General features: G+C 60.5%; 1 protein-coding gene across 1 annotated transcript in view; it reads left to right on the forward strand.

The window, feature by feature from the left end:
* WDR1 (WD repeat domain 1) overlaps positions 1 to 11,887 on the forward strand; it is a 30,200-nt gene extending 18,313 nt beyond the window's left edge. The window contains exons 6-15 of the mRNA XM_079771059.1: positions 507 to 584; positions 876 to 956; positions 1,245 to 1,478; positions 2,219 to 2,308; positions 3,849 to 4,033; positions 5,556 to 5,643; positions 7,238 to 7,348; positions 8,206 to 8,379; positions 9,741 to 9,885; positions 10,816 to 11,887. Of these exons, the coding sequence (XP_079627185.1) occupies positions 507 to 584; positions 876 to 956; positions 1,245 to 1,478; positions 2,219 to 2,308; positions 3,849 to 4,033; positions 5,556 to 5,643; positions 7,238 to 7,348; positions 8,206 to 8,379; positions 9,741 to 9,885; positions 10,816 to 10,922 (1,293 nt within the window). The 3' untranslated portion in view covers positions 10,923 to 11,887. The remainder of the gene's footprint in view (positions 1 to 506; positions 585 to 875; positions 957 to 1,244; positions 1,479 to 2,218; positions 2,309 to 3,848; positions 4,034 to 5,555; positions 5,644 to 7,237; positions 7,349 to 8,205; positions 8,380 to 9,740; positions 9,886 to 10,815) is intronic.
* Positions 11,888 to 14,262: the final 2,375 nt, after the last annotated feature.

Consider the following 14,262-nt stretch of genomic DNA (forward strand, 5'->3'; position numbering starts at 1 on the left):
AACTTGGACTCAATTTCACTTTGGTTCAGTGGGTGGGTGCCCCACTGGGAAGCCCTGTCCTCCCGCTCCGCGTGCCTAGGACTGAAGGGAACAGCACACACCCTTAGAGCGGGGGTCAGCGGACACAGGAGCCAGGAGTACAAACCCCACAGCTGAGCTGGGCCTGGGCCAGGCCTGGGGCCTCGGGCAGGAGGCCTCACCATCACAGCAGCACGGGCTTGGGCTGGAGCTTGCTCCGGGGGAGAGGGAAGAGGGTGCTTCTGCCCCAAGATGAGGGAACACGGCGTAGCAGACGGAGCCTTGGCCGGGGTGTTCAGGGGCCCTCCAGGCAGAGAGATGGGCCAGGGCGAGGCAGGAGCTGAGCCAGCCCTCGCTGACAGGAGCTGCGGGGTCCTCCTGTGGCTGTGGGCTCGGTTAGCAGCAGTAGCGGTGAGGCAGGCTGTGTGCTTCCCAGAGAGCTTTCCTGGACCCCCATCCGCGGGTGGATAACGGTCCCCTTTCCACAGGACCACAGCCGCTTCGTCAACTGCGTGCGCTTCTCCCCCGACGGGAACAGATTTGCTACGGCCAGCGCTGACGGCCAGGTGAGGGCCGGGCCGGGCTGGGGCCGTGGAGGGGGGCTCCTCTGATCGTCCTCGGTGACTGTTCAGAACAAACTCACTAAAGCCGGTCTCGGCGTGGGAACGTAGGAATCTCCCTCTTTCCCACCTGGAACGGGGCTGTCACCAAAGCACTGGAGACACGGCTCTGTCTCCCCTTCAATGGAGCAGAGCTTTAGGGTAATTCTCTGAGTGTCGGTCGGGAACTGACAGAACAGTGATCAGGAAGAGCACTCAGCGTGCACACAGTAACCCACAGCCTCCCTCTGTTGAAAGATACACATCTACGACGGGAAGACGGGAGAGAACGTGTGCGCCCTGGGCGGGAGCAAGGCTCACGACGGAGGCATTTATGCTGTGAGTATGGGCTTGTGTTCCGTGGCTTCGTCTGTGGTCGTGGTCGGGCCGGTTTGCATTCGCCGAACAGATTTGCAGTTAGAAGCTACAGAGTCGGGGGATGGTCCAGAGCTTCGGGGTCACGTCCATCGGATGACATGGCCTGGACACTCGTCCCGTCCGTGCCCCGACTTGCCCCCCACTCTGGTTTTGCTTCTCCCTGCTCGGAAGTGGGGGCTGTGGCCGGGCTGCTTTCTGAGGCCACTTCCCACTGAAATCTGACGCGTGCACACCGTCTTGTTTGAGTAGATTAGTTGGAGTCCTGATAGCACTCATTTGCTTTCTGCTTCCGGAGACAAAACCTCGAAAATTTGGGACGTCAATGTGAACTCGGTCGTCACCACGTTCCCCATGGGCTCCAACGTTCTGGACCAGCAGCTGGGCTGCTTGTGGCAGAAGGACCACCTGCTCAGCATCTCCCTGTCTGGGTACATCAATTACCTGGACAAGAACAATCCCAGCAAACCCCTGCGGGTCATCAAGGTGAGGCTGCCCGAGGCACCTGCTGTGTAAGGCAGAAAGGGAGAGGCTAGGGGGGCTGACGGGAGGCGGGCCCGGGGCTCTGGTAAAGTGGCAGGATGCTGGTTGTTTGGGGGGAATTTGTGTTTAGCAAGGTGGGAGGCCAGGGGCCCTCACCCCTCCTCCTGTCCTGAGGGGTTCAGCCTCCCTCAGTTAGGGGCTCACGGGCTATGACCCCCAGAGCCCAGACAGGGTAAGTGGAGCACCGTCACAGACCTGGGGAGCCACGAGAACCTCGAGGAGGAGGACCAGGTGGCCTAAGGCGGGCCTGGACTTCATGCGGGATTTGAACATGGGACTGCACACGGGGAGCCCCCTGGGCATGAGGGGCTGGAGGCGAGTGAGGAGGTGAACTCGGAAGTGATGGAGCCTGAGGTGTGGAGGCCTCAAGTGCCTGGCCAGGGGTCAGGGCAGCAGGGAGGAGCAGAGGGGCGGGAAGACCCCACCCGGATCTTGTCCCTGCTCCCCAGGGCCTGCCCTCTGCCCTCTCCCGCTGTCAGCCCCAGTGGTTTTGTCATCTCGGGAAACTTGCAGCCCGACCAGGAGCTCGGGCTGACCTGCTGCCACCGCTGCAGACCCGCCTCTGCTGGGACACTCGGGGCATCGTCTGGGAGCTCGGGGTCGGGCGGAGTTGGTAGGGAGCAGTTGGAAGTCGCAGAGGCCGGCTGGCATGTCCTCAGCTCCCCGCCCTGCCTCCTCCACAGGGTCACAGCAAGTCAATCCAGTGCCTGACGGTGCATAAAAACGGCGGCAAGTCCTACATCTACTCCGGGAGCCACGACGGACACATCAATATCCTTTGACTCGGAGCTGGCTCGGGGCCGTTGGCGGGCGAGGTGGAGCTTCCTGCTCGGGTGGTGCCAGAGGCAAGGCCAGCCAGCTGTCAGCAGCCACTCGAGTGCCATGGCCGTGACCTGGCGGGTCACCTCTCACTCTGTAGCCTTGAGTGGTGCTCCCCTGTCTGTGACTAGTCCTGGCCCGTCCCTCTCCCAGCAATCCACTTGGTGAGTCTCAGGTTCTAAAGGACCTGGGACCTCTTAGTAGAGCCCTCTAGTTTAGAAATGGGAAAACCAGCTTAGATTGCTGAAGCGCCTTACCCAAGGCCAACAGCCCCTTGGGCAGCGGGGCTGGAACCAGAACCGAGCCGCCCTTCTCCAGTCAGCACTGAGATAGACGCGTGTGTGACCGCCCTTGCCTCCCCTCCCACCCCACCCGGTGCTCTTGGCCGGGGCTGGGAATCCCTCCTCCCAGGACCGTCCTGAACATTGGAGCAGGTGTCTGTCGGGTGCCCCCCACAGGTGCCCATACCCAGGCCTGGCTCCCAGTTGGGGACATCATTGAGCTGCCCTCGTGTAGACAGTTTCCCAGTCTCTGTGCTGCAGCTGGAAGGGGCTGACCGGGACTCCCCGTTTCTCACGCCTCCACAGACCCATCTACAGACCTTCGTCATTTTCATGAGATCCAGGGAGTCTCCCCACGGTCCCAAGAGAGGGAGGCAGATAAGTCGCCCTCAGCCCCTTTACATGTAAAGAGATGCAGGGGAAAGGGGGCATATGTCCAGGGGGGAGAGAAGGTGCTAGAACCTGCCTCTCCTGGTGGGGTGTGCAGCCACTGCCTTCAGATGGCCTGGGTTCTCCCCTCCCGGCACCCACGCATCCCCACCCTGTGTCAGTGCACACACGTTACCCTCGATCCTGACGTTTCCTGCCGGGTCCCAGGCTGGAGTCCCCATCACAGGAGGGTCAGCGCGGAGCGCACACCAGCTTCCCAGCGGGAACTGGAACTGCATTGGGAATGGGAGGCTCACTCGCTGATGTGAAAGAAGAATCTCGTCATTTAAACCATCTCACACCCAAGCACCTGGCGCTCACAGGGCACGAACATGGCCCCCTGTGATGGGTCGGCCCAGGCTTTACCTGGGGCAGCTTGGTGTCCATCTGCTGAGCAGCGGGCACGGCCAGCCTCCTGCTGGTGGACATGGGCTCCACAGCAGGTTCCAGAAGGAGCAGAGCACAGCGCTGGCTGTTACACAGCAACGGCCTCCGTAGTTGGGTTGTGATCTGTCTACGCTCTTAACTACTCGCTCGGCGCAGTTCTGTGACCTCAGCTCCGCTGGCCTGTGCACCGCTACCGCAGGAGGCTTTGACCCGGCACGTTGGGTTATGAATGCCCTGCATCGGGTCGGCAGCCTTGCTGGTTTACTTGGACGGCTCTGAGATTGAGGCGTGGATGAGCACGGGGAGCTCGCCTCAGGCCCAGTGCTTACTGTCCTGTCCCTCACTGGCTGCCTGGGACAGGGATTGGCTGTGGGCACCCCCGCCCCCCATTCTGGAGGTCCGACTTTCCCTTAACCGCCCCCCACATTACTGGGATTCCGAGACCGGGGAGAACGACTCCTTCACTGGGAAGGGCCACACGAACCAGGTGTCCAGGATGACCGTGGACGAGTCCGGGCAGCTGGTGAGCTGCAGCATGGACGACACGGTGCGGTACACCAACCTCACGCTGCGGGACTACAGGTGAGCTGCCCGCGGCTCCGGGACTCACCTCCGCCCCGAGAGGGCGCTGTGCCTGCCGCAGTCACCACTCTCACCGTCTCCTCCCTCTTCGCTTCGTGTCCTGGGCACTCACTCTGTTGCTGGGCTCTTGGCCAGGAGCTGGGTTAGAGGCCAGGTGCGCGCAGACCGTGACCAGGTGTAGCCTGGGAGGCCCGGGCACAGGTCTCACCGCGCCCCCTCCTCGGCTGTTCCTCACCAGTAAGGTGAGGTGACTGGCGCCAGTGAGGCCAGAGAGTGCCTGGCGTATGGCAGGTGCCCCACGGACAGACGGGCACTGGGAGATGTGAGTGAGAAGCAGTGTCGCATTCGGTTTGCCCTGGGGTTTGATTGGCAGTCCAGGGAGCGGGCTGGTTGCTCTAACAATCACTCTGCAGTTTCCCGGGCCGGGCGAGGAGGAAGGGGGGTCCTGTCCCTACCCGCAGGCAGCCTCCACCTCCAGCACCCTCTCCCCAGACCTCACTCTGCGGTTAGTTGTATAGACGCCACCGTCCTCCCAGAGGCGGCAGGCTCCTGGGGGTCGTCTTGGTGACCCTCACTGGGCACGGCACCCATCGTAGCGGACATGCGTGCTGTGGCTCGCTTGCCTTTCGGGACTGGTCAGTTAGGCCTCAGGATGAGCGCAGGAACCACCCCAGAACCTGGACCTCCGGCCCCAGTCCTCTTCCCGCTGTCCAGTGACCCCAGCATTGCCTTCCCCCGGAGCCGCACTGCCCCTGAGCCTCGGTGGGTGAGAGAACCCTCGGTGGGCAGAGCCACAGCCTGGCCGCCTTCTCACGGGCCTGTTCCCTGAGCCTTTGGGACCCCACGCTTGGCCCAGTTACGTGGAACTTGCCTCGGTTTATTATTTTCAAGGAAGTTCTTGTGTGTGCAAATTTTTCTAGAATGTGTTTTCATAGTATCAGCTGAAAGTAAGAACACAATTTTTACCCATTAAAAACAACGGATTATACAGGGTGTCCAAAAAAATGTATACACCCTTGAGCAGCTGACAGCTCAGTTTTGAAAATGAAATGAATTTTAATAATCACGGCCTTCATAATTATTCAGAGCGCGTGTATGCATTTCTGGGGACACCATGTATTTTAAAGTGAGTTGCTGAGTAGACTGGTCACGGCCTGGGATGAGGAGGGCAGAGCTCAGTACTGTCTGCACCCAGGAAACGGTCTTTGGACAGGAAGCCAGAGCAGTGACACGGTGCAGTGGGGGGGTGGGTACTTAACCGCTTTAAATAGCAGCAGCAATTACTCCCTTTGTTCCTCTCGTCACCCTTCCCCAGGCCCCCACCCTCCACCCCGCCGTGATTTCCAGCTTTCTCCCAGACTGAGTCATTCCCCCGGGTTTAGCCGACCCCCCGCCCCCACCCCGTGGGTTACAGCAGCACGTCCTCCGGAGCAGCCGGAGCTGCCGCGGGTTCATAGTCGGTGTGTGCGCACCTACCTGAGCCCCCGGCATGGCCGTCATGTGCTCTCCTTCTCTCCGACAGCGGACAGGGGGTGGTGAAGCTGGACGTTCAACCCAAGTGCGTGGCGGTTGGCCCTGGAGGATACACGGTGGTTGTGTGCATCGGGCAGGTATGGCCCCGTGGTGTTGGCTGGCAGGGTGGGCAGCTGGGCAGCGTCCCATCTCTGAATCCTATCCCATCCCGTCCCGTCCCGTCCCATCCCATGGCTCAGTGGCTCGAACAGACCTTTTCATTGAGCTCTTTGCCCTCGCTGGCCTTCAGCATGTTCACTCAGCAGTCCTGTCAGTTACGTGTGGGGTCATCCGCTTCTTCCAGATGAGCACACGGAGGCACAGAGGGGAAGTTGTTGCCCAAAGTGTGCACCTGGCAAAGGGCAGGGCTGGGATTTGAGCCCAGGCAGCCGGTCAGATCCTGCACTCGAGCGTCAGGCCCTGTGTGTCCATTGCTGTGAGGCCTCCGAGAGGCAGAGCAGGGCTGAGGCTTCACTCATGTTCGTGATCCCAGCCCTCCAGGGGCGGCGCTGTGTGACCTCAGGCATTTCCCTCACCCCCTCTGGGCTCCGTTTCCTCCTCTCTGACAGCTCACAGGAGGGTTATGGCCCCTGCACCTCTGTAAGCCCCTTTCTTAAGGAGGAGGCTGAAGCCTGGGTGATCTGGTGACTTCCCAAGGCCACCTGATGGCAGGGGCTCGAGCCAGGGAGGAGTTTGCGGCTCTAGCTCCCCAGCCTGGTCCTCATTCATTCTGGTTGAGGTCCCTACATACTGTCTCTCTTGGAATTTCTGGAATGAAACGCCCTTGCCTGAGACCCAGGCCTGACCCACTTTGTACAGCATTCTGCTCTGTGGCAGACACCATCTCCCGGCAGACCTGGGCATCCCAGCGTGGGGGTCAGGAAGGCAGGTGTGACTGGGCCCCAGCTGGCAGGAGTGGCCAGGCCCGTGCTGGCAGGAGTGGCGAACCCTGCTAAAGAAGCTGCCATTCAGCATCCACAGCCCCTCCCCGTTCTGTGAGCTTAATTGCTTCGGGGAGAATGGATTCTGTGTCCTAGATAACCCGACTTCCTGCCAGGCAATTACTGCCACGGCCGGTGGTCAGTGGCGGGCAGAGGAGTAATGCCTTGGAGCGCCTGAGCCGCGTCGGGGAGGGACTGGAAGGCGAGGTTCTTGGATGGGCGGGTGGATGCTTCCTCGAGAGGGCGCTTTCCAGGCCTCTGAACCCCTGGCCTTTGCAAGAGGGAGTGGGCTGTGGGCCTGTGGCAGGTGCTCTGTGTGCACGGGCGATGATCCGCCTCCTCCCAGGGACTCAGGCCTGCAGCTCTCAGCCAGGTAGTGGCTCACTCCGTGGGCATGGCTGCTGGTTGGTTGGCTTTGTTAGGCATTCACCTGTGCCCTGGATCCTGTCTTACCCCAAGGGGGCTGAGACTCAGGCTTCGGGAGCTGCCCCGCCCTCTGTCGGGGGAAATAGGTGCTGTGGTGGTGATGGCGGCAGTAGGGGTGATGGCGTGGCGTCACGGCCAGTGTTCCCTGCAGTCCTGTGACTAGGACCCGTCGCTGTCCCATTGACTGACGAGGCAGGAAGCATCATCGGGGTCCCAGGCCTGAGGCTGGCCCGCACGGTCCGCCCGCAGCAAGGCCGGAAAGGGAGCCCCGACCGGAGCTGAGCCGCGTGCCGGCTCCCGCTCTGACCGCTGCCTGTGTCTCCAGATCGTCCTGCTGAAGGACCAGAAGAAGTGCTTCAGCATCGACAGCCCCGGCTACGAGCCCGAGGTGGTGGCCGTGCACCCCGGCGGGGACATGGTGGCTGTCGGGGCCACGGTAAGGCCCTCTGCCCTGGGTGCCTGGGCTGTGAGTGTGGGGGGAGTGGCACTGGGCCCCTGGGAACCAGCCAGGACACCTCCATGGTGACCCTCAGTCCCCAAGGTCTGCCCAGCCCCTGGCGAGTCCTGTCCTGGTTCTGTGCACGGCACCAAGGAAGGGACGTTTCAGACCCACCCGGGGACCTAGAACCGCCTCTGGGACACGGGCAGCTCAGCGGCCTGAGTGCAGGCTGGGCCCTGGCTTGTCCCGGGCGGCCTCAGGCGGTTGCAGGGACACCACCTGCCCCGGTTACGCCCTTTCCTTCTAGCTCCGTCCCGTGTGCTCACCCTTGCCACCCTCGCCAACTCAGTCCAGTGAGTGTTGCACTTCTCAGTGCCAGGCCCCAGGGGCATAAAATTGAGGGCTCCCTGCCCCGAAGGGGAGGCACCTGAGGTGCATCCACCCTGGTCAGGCTCCCAAGTGCAGGCAGAACCACCCACAGATGCCCAGGCCCCTCGGAGGCTCCGGCTGTTGGGAGCTGGGCAGCGGTCGGCCATGGGCATCCCTGACCAAGGACCCCTGGGGCTTAGGGGCAGCGAGTGGGCTGCATGGCAGGCACAAGCCCTTTGGAAGAGCTGGGCAGAGGGAGGTTTGCCAGGGAGCAGGTGCTGGAAGGCGCTGCTGAGTGCTGGGAGCACAGAGAGCTGACGAGTGTCGATGTTCTCAGAGCCTGGCCTGGGAGCCCTCGCTGGAACTTTCTGGAGTGTTTGTAAAATAGACTCCCGAGCACCCAGACACAGAATCAGAATCGGGGTGCCTAGGGCCCCTCCCTGGAGCACCTCCCCGAGTCACTGCCCCGTCCCTGACCCCTGCAGGACGGGAATGTCCGCCTGTACTCCATCCTGGGCACCTCGCTGAAGGACGAGGGCAAGCTCCTGGAGGCCAAGGGTCCCGTGACAGACCTGGCCTACTCCCACGACGGCGCCTTCCTCGCCGTGTGCGACGCCAGCAAGGTGGTCACGGTCTTCAGCGTTGCCGACGGCTACGCGGTGAGTGGCAGGCTGTCCTGTGTCCCCGTGGCGGGCCGTGCGGGTGGCGGGTGGGAGCCACGGCCTTTCCCTCCTGTCACCAACCAGGTAGGTGCACGGGAGCAGGCAACTTTGCTCTTAGAGCGTGACCGACGTGGGGCAGATCCTGCCGTGGGAGCTGTGTTCTTGGCAAGATAGATTACAGTTCCGAGGAAGCGAGGGAGCTGGGCGGCGGCGGCTGTGAAGGTGCCGAGGGCTTAGCCGGGCCTGGCTAGGTGCCCGCCTCGCCCTGAGGCCTGTTCTCTCTGTCAGAGGGCCTGGGCTCGGTTTTTCTCTCGGCTCATCGCTGTCTGGGTCCAGGAAAGACGCGCGCTGGTTGTCCCAGCACTGCGTGCACTTGCGGGACACTGGGAGGTGGTGGGGAGGAGGACCCAGTCGCCAGGGCACCTGGCAGCTCATCTGCTCCCAGCAATAGGGCGCAGGGAGCAGCCGAGGGCGCTTTGCACGTGGGAGTGAGTTCCTGTTTCACAGCACCGCTGCCCTGGGCGGCGCCCGTCCTGCTCACAAACGGGGTCGTGCTTTGGAGAGACCTGGTCCCTGGCGGGGTGAGAGGCAGGGGGCAGCACAGGACGGGGGCGGGTCCCCAGTCCCTGGGCCTCCCCACCGCCAGCGACCCCCCACCCCCAACACGGACAGTTCTGAAAGCTACAGCAGAGTTAAAAGAATTCACCAGCTAGACTCTCCCATTAACATTTTATCCCGCTGTAAAATGTTCGCATAACAAGAGACACACGTGAACAAGAGTACATGTTTGCTGGCATTCACCTGTCAAGATAAACACCACCCTATGGTGTGTTCCGCCTGGTGCCACGAGATCACGTGTTCAGTGGTCTGGTTTGCCTGTTAGGAGCCTTGAGACCCCTGAGTAACTCACGGGAGCAGAATCCACAGAGGCCGCCAGAGGCAAACGAGAAAGACAATCCGGGCCATTTCTGGGGGTTGGCAAGATGGGATGTGCTGCTAGCAACCCCGTAGCGAGAGGGCTTCGGGCCGGGGCACGCTCTGGAAGTGGCCGCGGGCAGAGCCTCCTCCTCTGCCCAGGCGGCCCGGCCCCGCGGAGGGGGGGCGGGGGCTCATGCCTTCCATCCCCGCAGTTCCCTGGCCAGGCCCTTCCGTGTCCCCTCGCTGGGCTGAGGGGTCGGACGGTGCCGGTGCTTGATGCGGGGCTGCATCTTCAAGCAGCAGGGACTTCGTGGGGTTCTGACAAGGAGGCCGAGAGCGGGAGGCGTCGCCTGGCTTCCTGGTCTCTGGGAGGGTTGGTGAGGATCCATCCCTGGCCTGACCCCTGACCTCTGCTGCCTCTGTTTTTATCCCGCAACTAGGAGAACAATGTGTTTTACGGGCACCATGCGAAGATCGTCTGCCTGGCCTGGTCACCAGACAACGAGCATTTTGCCTCCGGGGGCATGGACATGATGGTGTACGTCTGGACCCTGAGTGACCCCGAGACCAGAGTCAAGATCCAAGGTGACTCTCACCCCCATCGGCTCCCAGGCAGCTGGCCCCGGGCTCCAGTGTCCCCTTTGTCCTTCCGGGGAGGCCACCGGTGAAGGCGTGTCTCCTCCTTCCCCATCCAGCCAGGCTCTGCCGGCTGAGCTGGGCCCTCGGACTGACAGCAGGAGTGGTAGCTGGGGGTCTCCATCCACAGGCCCCGTGCTGAGTCGGGCCTCTGACATCTCTGTCGGAGTCCATTCGGCTGCTGAGTCAGTCCACACGGGCTTACCCGTAACAGAAACTAGTCGCTCACAGCTCTGGAGGGGAAGCCCGAAGTCAGGGTACCGGCGTGGTCCGTGGGGCCTCGTCCAGGTCGGGACTTCTCGCTGTGCCCGCGGCGGCAGGGCTCTGTGACATCTTGTAAGAGCACTCCCGTCCGTGGCCTGATCTTCTCATACCGTCACCTTGAGCCAGATTAGCTTTTCACCTTAGAAATGTTGAGGACAAGCATTCGGGCCATCTCCTCCTCCCTTCCCCTCCCACCCCACCCCCCTCAGCCCCGCACTCTCCGACAGCAGCCTCAGGACAGCCATCCTGGGGGCTTTACATTTTTCTAGCAGCCACGTTAAAAAAGAAACAGGAAGTTATTTTTAATGGTTAATTTTATTTACTCCAACACGTCATTTCCACATGAGGCAGCAGCCCACGTCACAGGCGCTGTCGTCCCTCGTGGCTCACGTCCCGGGCGGGGTCGTCCTGTGTAGGTCAGTGTCCTGAGTGTCAGCGCCAGCGGAGGGGACGCCCGCTTCTCCTCCCTCCCAGCCCCTGATCCTTCTGCAGCGAGGGGAAGGGGATTCCTAACAATCGAGTCCGGGCCCCCACAGGCTGCTTCGTCCTCCCCGTCCACGGTGTGCGGAGGAGCCGAGCAGCTGGGCTCTCCTTCAAGGGTGTCTTTCTCCTCAGATGCACACCGGCTCCACCACGTCAGCAGCCTGGCCTGGCTGGACGAGCACACGCTGGTCACCACCTCCCACGATGCCTCCGTCAAAGAGTGGACAATCAGCTACTGAGGACCCGCCTCCGCACGGCCGAATCAGGGACTAGAGTTCAAGCGCAGCAGAACACGGCCTTTCTCCAAATCTCTGTACCGCCCCAGCCCGCCCGGAGCAGGGGCCCGGCTCCCGATGACCCTTGTCTCTGCAGGGTGTTCGTATCTATACACGTCCTTCTGAAAGCTTTAGACAGTGACAGTTTGCACATGAGAAATAAAGTGAGCACTTAAACAGTGTGTGGAGCGTAACTCAACCCCCCCCAGCCAGCCCGTGGCACATTCCAGAGGCAGCGCCTCCAAAGCACACAGCCTGCTCCCGGGCTGCGGGGCTGCCGCTTTCGGGGAGGCGTGTCCCAGCCCACCTGCAGGCGGGGCTGCGCCGGGAGAGGGCGCACCTGCGGCTCCGCGGGGCCGGGGTGCTGTGGCCCCGGTGTCACGCAGTCACTGCGTGAGCCACGCTGTGCAGTCGCCCCCAGAAGGCCTCGAAGCAGACGGGCACGCAGGACCTCGTATCCACTATCGGTTTTTGTGCTTGATTTTAAGAATGAACCGTGATGGGTTTTTGTTTTTCTTTTTTTAGTTTTTCTTTTTTTTAGTTTTTTTAATGTGTCTGAACTGTTGCCTGTCTTGTTGACTAGCTCATGGGTTGAGGGCGATGTCTCCAGGAACCCTTGTTAGCAGACCGAGGTGTCCTGGTCCCCATGTCACTGTCACCCTTCCATGTTTTCCTTTCTCCCCCTCCCGCCCCCAAAGCGAAGGTTAATTTAAAGGTTAAGATGCGTCACTGTAAGCTGTCATCGGTGCACCGTCTCTTTTCAGTGCGGAAATTAAAGTGAGCATCAACACGGTGACTGGGCGTTTTCTTGCGTGTGTCGGAATCACTGGTAAATGCTGCTGAGAGCAATCCCTCCCCGCACTTGTGAAAACACGGCGCTTTGTGAGATTAGAGCGAGAGATGATTAAATATCTTTTCTCTTCACTGTGGATGCTGACTCTGTGTGGCGGGCCCCTGGGGCTGGGGGAGGCGCTCAGGCTCAGGCTCAGGCACTGGGACTGTGAGGTGCGCCAGCCGATGGGCGAGAGGCCCTGGGGAAGGGGCTGACACTGGGTCCTGTTCCTGTCCGACCACCACGTCACTGTGACCTGGGCCCCCTCACCTCCCTGGTCTCTGAGCCTCAGTGTCCTCTGTGAGCTGGAAGCACTGGGCCTGTCCCATCCGTGCACTGAGCTGTTTTAGCCTTTCCTAAGCTGACGGACAGAAAGGGGTGGGGCGCACCTGGGGCACTGGCAGAGTCTACGACTCCATCGTTCCCGCATCTGTAAAGTGGGGTGATGGTGGCACATCTCGGCTGCACAGGGACTGCGTGAGATGCCCAGGAATCCCACCGTGAATGCAGGAAGTGTGAGGCAGTATCGCTACAGGTGTAAAAGGCAATTAGCAAGCGCACATGGTAATTACACCGTGAAAGTAGGACGCGGTTATTACCCAGCTAATGACACTATACAACAAATAGTGCCCTGTCCCGGGGGTAAGCAGGGTAGGCCTTCTGGAGCAGGTGGTCCCTCAGGTCGGGGCGGATGCTCAGAAAGCCAAACAGGACTGGGACGTGACCGTCCTGGGAACCAGCTAGGCAGGGTTCAATGCCACCCAGCGTTCCTGCTTGAACCCCTCCCCTGTCTCTGGAGATGAACAGCTACAACCTCACACTCTTGATGTATATTGAGCCCTAGATTTCTAGGAGTCTGCTTTTCTGGTCAGCGTCCCTTCTAGGAATGGTTGGCACTGCGTGGCGGGCGACTGTACCTTGCAGGAGGCTGGGCGGTGTCCCTGTCCTCTGCACACTTAGGTGCCGCAGTGTGACAACCAGAAACATCTCCAGACGTTGCCAGTGCAGAGAAGAGGTCCCTGTGTCTGGAAGAGCTGGGTGGGGGTGGGGGTGGGGGTGCAGAAGTAGAAGAACTGTGATCCTAACAGCTTAGTTCTCTTCAAAAGTCCCTACATGAGCCACTCGCCTTCCTCACTTTATTCCAAGTCCACGCCAGTCACTTAGTCACTCATGTTCATGAGCTACTCACTGATTCTCTCTTAGGAGCCCGACACCACAGTCAGCTCTGGGGACTCACTCAGCTGCGAGATGAGGTGTTGATGGTGAGCTAAAGGATTTAAACACGTGATTCTGTTAGGAAGCTGTGGGAGGAACCCGAACCATGCACAGGAGACCAGCCTGGGGTGGGTCGGGGCTCAGGATGTAGTACGGCCTCCACTCCCTCTCCGCCTGCCTCCACGTGAGGGCCTCCCATCCCTGGAGGCCTGCCTGCTGTTGGGTTGCGCAGGCCCCTGGCTGTAGTGCTCAGCGACAAACAGCAGAGAGCAGCGTGCGACCAGGCTGGGCAGAGGCTGAGGCAGGGCCCACAGCCAGCGTGGCCAGCACAGAGCAGGCTTCCCCGCCCCCGCCAGCGGAGTCCTGTTTCCCTGGCCTGGCCTCGGAGAAGCCCTGCATCTGTGTTAAAGTGGCCAGTGGACCAAGGAAGACAGTGTCCCCACCACTGGCCTCCGCTGTCACCCTGCCAAAGAGGCGCCCTGGGATAGTAACGTCTCATTCTCTGCGGCCCCCACGTCCCCCGCCAGCATCTCAGATAAGCGAGCCCTTCCCTGCCGGTGGCCCGAGAAAGGGCGAACTGAAGGGACTGTGTTTGCTCACATGATCGGGTTTTTAGCTTTGCGGTGTTTCTCAAAGTGCAGTCCAAGACCACCTGCACCAGAAACTCATAAAAATACAGATTTTTATACGTGGCCGTGTCCACTAGAATTAAACACATCGTGTCCTGGTGCTCCACGGATGGACGAGAGAACAAAGGGTGTCTGTCCAGCACGACATTCGATAGAACATCTGAGCAGCACGGTGCGAAGAGCCTCAGCCAGGGGTCAGCCCAGGTGCCCACTGACGGGAGGACGGAGGAATGTGGGCTCATCCCCACTCGGCCGCCCAGACAGACTACACCGAGGGATGCAGCTCGTGAACAGAACCTGGACACAAAGGAGTGGTTCCCTTTACACCAGGGGCGGGGAACCGTTTTTCTGCCAAGGGCCATTTGGGTAGTTATGACATCACTCACTAGCCATGCCAATTATCAACTTAAAAACTAGCCTGCTATCATTTTGAATTGAAGGTCAGAGAAGGAGCTTCACAGACAAGAAAAAGCTAAAGGAGTTCATCACCACCAAACCAGTATTACATGAAATGTTGAAGGGTATTCTTTCAGAAGAGGAAGAAGAGGAAGAAAAAAAGAGAAAAAATATGAACAATAAAATGGCAATAAATACATATCTACCAACAACTGAATCTAAAAATCAAAGC

Source organism: Cnephaeus nilssonii (assembly GCF_951640355.1).
Source record: "Cnephaeus nilssonii genome assembly, chromosome: 1".
NCBI lineage: Eukaryota > Metazoa > Chordata > Mammalia > Chiroptera > Vespertilionidae > Cnephaeus > Cnephaeus nilssonii.